A 7027-nucleotide genomic window follows, 5' to 3' on the forward strand; every position below is an offset into this window, starting at 1 on the left:
TATTGTCGTTCACAATTTTATAAGAAAAAAGAAATTAGAAGATGAATTGTTCGATTGGTGCGATCAAACCAGTGATGAAGAAGAAAATGACGAAGACTTGGAAGGACCAATAAATGAAACATAATGGGGATCTCAAGACACTCTATACATGAACGATTTTCGGGATCATATTGCTTCGAATTTGTGATAGCATTTTTAATAATTTTATAATTTTTTATTGATTATGTTTTGTAATAAAATTCATTAATGAAATAGACATTCTTTTCTATTATTATTATCAAAAATAGCAAGTTAAAATAGTAAATTATCATGATCCAGATAATTTAAGAAAAAAATTTAACAAACACCATCATTCGTTCAGATTTTCTTATTACCTCTTCGTCCAGATCATTCAGATATTTTGTCGTTCAGAAAATATCGTTCAGATTTAACAAATGAGGGGCCAATTTGATAACAACTGAATGACACAACTTATGGGCTCATTCAGATTGGGCCTCATTAAGATTGTTTGATAACAGTTTTGAAGATTTGGACGATAAAAACTTGCTGGACGACCACGAAAAAACCACTGAACGACTCATCCTTAATTTTCTGGCTAAATCGTCCAGGTAACTCTCCTCTACATCATATTCACCGAATTTTTAGATTTTTTAGCGCCCGTTCTTATCACTACTTCTTGTTCATATCAGTTCTGCTATTTGGGTATTTAATCGGCTATCTAGTTTCTTCTCATCTGCTAATTCTCTTCGCTTCTAGTTTTATCAGGTACGAGCCTTTCTCCATTCTTTTATATTTTTTACGGATAAATTTGTTTGTCTGATACCCTTTGTTCTTGGTCGGGGATTGGGCGATGTCAACCCTTTGTTTTGGTTGATCTGCTCTTTCAGTTGCCCTTGTTTTGATTGACCTCTTCCTTTAGTCTTATATTGTGTTTGCTAAATGCTACTCCCTTTAGTCATATACTGTGTTTGCTAAATGTTAATTCTTGTCTAGCTTTTTTTGTACACGCATTTCTGCCTTGTGCACTTTCTGTAAGACTACCAGTTTATGTGTTATATGTGAATGTAATTTACCTCAACTATGATATTCCCTGATCTGATTAGTTTTTTTTTCTGCACATGCCTGATTAAAATATAAATCTTACCTTGAACAATAGGGGCACACGTTGTTCAATACTTGTGCAAATAGTTTTTCTATCATATCTCGTAGACTCGTACATCAACATGTAATCTGGGATTGAGTTGACTTGATATACTATATGCCATGCTTATGAATTAATTATCTCTCTGGAAACATTATTAACATGAAATATGCATGCATAGCAAGTACCATTATTAACAATTTGAATCACTTGGAATAATAGAATTTTCTAAGAAAATAATAAAATAATCGCTGTGCTTTAAGCATCAACCAATCAAATTATATCTTAGAAGCAGTTATTTAGATCTTATATGGTGTCAGCATCCTTTTGTTGTCTTGCTCTCTGCAACGTTTGTAGCTGGTTTGAATGTGTATGATTTTTAAAAAGTTAAATACTCTGTATAAAAAAAATAGAGAGATAAATGATTAGGGGGAAAAATGAGCAGGGGAACTTTGTTTTTATGTATATCTGCTCTGTCTTTACAAAAAAGGCTTTTATTGAACTAAAAATCTGTTCACCAAGCTTGCTACAGTACCTCCGTGGTCACCATGATGTCATATTGCTAATGTCAGCGCTTGTTATCATACTCATGCTAATGCTACATTATTTTAATAATGTAGCAATCACCAAATATTTAAATGCAATATCTCGGCCAACAAGTCCATGATTGGGAAACGAACAGTTTATGAGCATGGTTTAATATGCTTGCTTATTTGAAGTATAATATAATATACAACTCTGTACCTACCAAACTGAAGAAAAACTGTAAAGTGGCTTACCCATCTGGTAATAAGTGGTTTTGTAGTTCTGGGATTTTTAGATTGGTTTTGTTTTTGGTGGGGTTGTGTTTATTTGGGTATACTGTGAGAAGATAATTGTTTAGGCATTATAGTGGAGATTCAAGTGTCAGGTTTTCTTGTCCTGTTTGTCAATGTGATTGCTCTTCTGAAATTACCATTCCTTTACCTTTAGGTGAGTTATAAGTTGTGTATATTTATCATTTTTTTCGAGTTGGAAATATGTGAGTTTGCTTTGTGAATGAGTGTGTTTGTTGGTAAGTTAATTGATTGATTGTTGTTTTAGGTTGCAGAGAATGTATTTCATATTTTTGAGATAGAGTGGTCATTGTTTATACAACTCGATTTGTTTAGTACTCAAATTTTGAATCTGAAATGTTGGCTAACCACACTAGATTATGAGCACTGGTATATCAGTTTACAGGTAGTTGAACCACAGGATTAAGTCATCTACATATAGGCGTTGTTATATGCTTTCTCTGTGCGTGTATGCTGCATCTACAGTCGCTTTAAAAAGTTTGTTAAAATATAAATAACATGTGATATAGTGGATCATTGTAATCTAGTCCTCTATCAGTACAAAGTGTTAAAGTCCACAGAGTATTACTCCTACACTTGCCAGATTGTGGTTTATAATTTTCTCCTTTGAGGTAGCCAAGCCTCAAAGTAAGTTTGGCCTTATACTATAACTGGTACATACCGAAAATTAGCTACAAATTACTCAGTGATGTGGTTGATTTGTAGGTATGGACAAAGCTAGTGAAACCCAAACTCAAGCTAGTGATAGCCAAAATCAAAGTAGCGAAATGCAGAAAAAGAAAAAAGTATTGTGGAGGTGTGAACTTATAACTAAAACATTTCTGGAAGCATGCATTGAGGAAGTTACCTCTAGTGGTAGGCTAGGTAGTAACCTTAAGCCACATTCATGGATAAAAGTGGGAGAAATTCTTAAAAAAATCCACAACTTTGAGGTTGACGCTAGATAGATGAGAAACCGATATGATTATCTGAGATCCCGATATGTTGCTTGGTGTCGAGTCAAATCCAAAACTGGGAATCATTATGATCCGACAACTAATACATTCAACTTCACAGAAGCAGAATGAGATCAACTTAAAAAGGTAACTTTTTAATTTATATTCAATCAATTTAAGAACCACATCATAAATGAAATTTGCTCTATTTTGTTTTCCACAGGGAAATAAGATTGTGGACACATTGAAAACCACACCTTTGAGCTATCCTGAACTTTGAACCCAACTTTATGATGACACTGCTGCCACGGGAGTTAGTGGATGGGGGCCTAGCTCTAAGAAGAACATGACTATTGATATAAATGATGACATAGAGATTCCAATAATCGAAGAAAGTCGCTCAAATACTTCGACTCCAATTGTCCAAGAAAATCCAAAGAAAAAAGCTAAAATATCACCAAAACTTACAAAACTACAAAGTTTGAAGATGAGATGACCAATGCACTAATATTGATGGTTCAGACCAATAGTGGACCATCACTTAAATAATGCAAAGAGAAATTGAATAGTCTTGGATGGGGAGCAACAAATCCCTTACATCGAAAGGCTCTTGGAATTTTTTGTGAAAGTGCAAAGTATAGAGAACAGTGGATGCTCCTTGATGCAGAGGAGAATGAACACTGGGTTAAAATGGTGTCAACTAAATTAGGATTTGATATTTAGTTTTTCATCTAGTTATATTCATTTTCTAGCTTTTTTCGGTTTCATATTTGATTTGGATTAGGATTTGGATTTTCTTCAGTTTTGTTAAACTTAGAAGTTGGTTTGGTTTCAAATTTCGTACTTTTCAATTATAATCCATATTTAAGGGTTTTAACAAATGTTTTTTTAGATGTTATGATTTTTTATTAGTTTCTTTCTATCTATTTATAATTTGAAAGTACTTTACAGGGTGATAATGGAAATTCTTGATCAGTTACTATGCTTGATGATTATGTATTGTTATCTGAGAAAACTTTGTCCAAGAACTGTGCCAAGAATAAGAGATAATAATTCTGCATTGCCCGGATTTGCTTATACATTAGAGTTGTTGGAAGGTTCCAACACTCAATGTCAAGAAATAATGCGTCTTTCTCGTGGTGCATATATTCAACTTTGTAAACACTTTAAACAACGTGGTTGGCAGGAAGATAGTCGATATTCAACAGTTGAGGAGAAAATGGCTATATTTTTACATGTTATAAGCCATAATGATCGTTTTATAAAGGTGAAACGTAGGTTTCAACATTCTACACAAACAATACACAAATATTTTCATGAGGTCTTGGACGGGATGATGGAGTTTGCAAAAGAAATGATAGTTCCTACACCTTTCGATCAAAATTCAAATATCTCAAGGAAACAAAGAGAGCTGCTAAAAATATTTCCTGTAAGTAATGACATTTTTATTGGTTTGCATGGTCTAATTTTCTTATTAATTAACATGTCAACATAATATTAACATTCTCTAATATGCTTTCACATGTTTTAATTATTGTGCTACAGGGAGCAGTTGGTGCACTTGATGGTACACTTGTTCATGCTGTTATTCCAGTTGGCCAACAACCTCGATATAGAGGACGAGGAAGGAGTGAGTGTTACCAAAATGTTTTAGGGATATGTGATTTTAATATGATATTCATATTTGTCTGGGCTGGATGGGAGGGAGTAGCACATGATTCAAGAATATTGACAGAGGTCGCCCTTGATCCTGATTCCAGATTTCCGGTTCCTCCACCAAGTATGTATCTCTTACTATTTTTAAACGAGAATACTTTAATAAGGTAAAATAAAGAATAATTTTCTCTAACTTTGTATTGCAGATAAATATTATCTTTGTGATGCAGCATATACAAACACCCGCGGTTATTTAACCCCGTACCGTAACACAAGATATTGGTTAGCAGATTTTAATCGTCAACGTGCCTTAACTAAGGAGGAAAAATTTAATCATGCCCACGCAAAATTAAGAAATGTTATCGAGCGTGCTTATGGTGTGCTAAAAGCAAGATTTACAATCTTAAAACAGATAGCTCCATATTTATTTTCTATGCAAGGAGATATTGTGATTGCTTGTATTTCCGTTCACAATTTTATAAGAAAAAAGAAATTAGAAGATGAATTGTTTGATTGGTGCGATCAAACCAGTGATGGAGAAGAAAATGACGAAGACTTGGAAGGACCAATAAATGAAACACAATGGGGATCTCAAGCCACTCAATACATGAACAATCTTCGGGATCATATTGCTTCGAATTTGTGATAGCATTTTTAATAATTTTATAATTCTCTATTGATTATGTTTTGTAATAAAATTTATTAATGAAATAGACATTCTTTTCTATTATTATTATCAAAAATAGCAAATTATTATCAAAAATAGCAAGTTAAATTAGTAAATTATCATCATCCAGATAATTTAAGAAGAAAATTTAACAAACACCATCATTCGTTCAGATTTTCTTATTACCTCTTCGTCCAGATCATTCAGATATTTTGTCGTTCAGAAAATATCGTTCAGATTTAACAAATGACCCCTTAATCTAAAAAGACTAAATGCCCATTTGAGAAATCTTAAAATAAGTAACTTACGACTTAAAATAAATAAGTAAATTATAAATGATAAGTAGTGAAAGAATGTATTGGTTGCCTTTCTTATTAACAATTGAGAATATATATACATCAGATAGTAGCATAATTGTTAGGGCGAAATCACGCGCTAATAATACACGCAAGTATACGCGTTCGCAAGTAATATAGAATACTTTCTAGTTCGTTCCCACAGAGACTCAGACTAATTATGTTCAATTAAACTCACTTACCAATGTATGTTTACTTCTCAATATTAAGACAAAAACACTTAGAATTATATTAACTAATTGTTAACTACAATTAACTACTAAAATTAACCACTTAATTAACACTTCGAATTAACAATATTATAACACTCATGAGATCACAACTTCATTACTACTTCCTTCAATAGTCATTGTTATTACCCTTATCATGCAACAGTGATGATGTTAATCGAATAACACGAAACTGATAAAAGCCAACTTTCATTGTACTAATACCATTCTACCAAACATCCACAATTAAGATAGAAGTTGAATAGGCATCAATTATATTGAGTCCCTATATGTCTACAGAAATTGACAACATAATGAATTAAGCACAAGTTATTCCTTTTGATTACACAGGGCGAATAAAACGGTTAGAGTTACCCACTAATCATGCAACATCATACATGAACCTATGCTAGCATGGCAAGTTCTAAATCTCGAGATCCACCGTCGCTTCACAAGAGATTAACACCCTATCTTATATGTTCGCGACGCACATAAGACGAATACGCACAACCAATACTAGATATCATACAATCATCACACACTAAGGTATTAAACAACTAACTAAAGAATTCCATAGTAAATCCGTTATGACCCCATGATCACGATTAGCCCATGTTAGCACTTATCGTCATCATGGGTTCATATAAAAACGTGATAAATAAACACAAGAGAATAATAACTAAACTAATTATACTAAACCAGAGTACATCACAAGAGTAAATAGGTTCAAAGCAAAGAAAACTAGCATCCAACGTTACAACGAAATAAAGAATCACAAGAAAATATGCTTCCTCTTCGTTGCGGTGTGCTAAAACAGTCTTCTTCCTTATCTCCTCCGCTCCTCGATTAATACCACGATTCAACACACGTGAAACGTCTCTGAATCTACTTATATAGAAGTCCCATAAAACTCAGATTACTCAGAAGTTGGAAGCCAAACAGAAGTAGAAGTCTAAAATAAATATTTTAATTTCCCGACCCTGCGCGGCCGCTCAGCATAGCTGAGCGGGCGCTCAGCTTCCTGCGCGGCCACTCAGCATAGCTGAGCGGGCGCTCAGACCCCTACTGGAAAATGTCTGATTTTTGCTCCATTTCTTCGCTGTAATCTGCTCCTTTCTTCCCTCTCGCGATGCTAGACACATGCCAAGGCTTATTATTGATGATTACTCCCCCGAAATGCAACTATTACCCTGAAACGCACAAACACTAGAAAAATGCATCAAATAC

General features: G+C 33.7%; 1 protein-coding gene across 1 annotated transcript; it reads left to right on the top strand.

Moving 5' to 3' along the window:
• Positions 1–3870: 3870 nt before the first annotated feature.
• Positions 3871–5214, top strand: LOC141719210 (uncharacterized). The gene is made up of 3 exons (XM_074521591.1): positions 3871–4341; positions 4458–4692; positions 4775–5214. The coding sequence occupies exons 1-3, from the start codon at positions 3871–3873 to the stop codon at positions 5212–5214; spliced, it is 1146 nt and encodes a 381-aa protein (XP_074377692.1).
• The last annotated feature ends 1813 nt before the right edge of the window (positions 5215–7027 follow it).

Source organism: Apium graveolens, chromosome 4 (assembly GCF_009905375.1).
Source record: "Apium graveolens cultivar Ventura chromosome 4, ASM990537v1, whole genome shotgun sequence".
NCBI classification, from domain to species: domain Eukaryota; kingdom Viridiplantae; phylum Streptophyta; class Magnoliopsida; order Apiales; family Apiaceae; genus Apium; species Apium graveolens.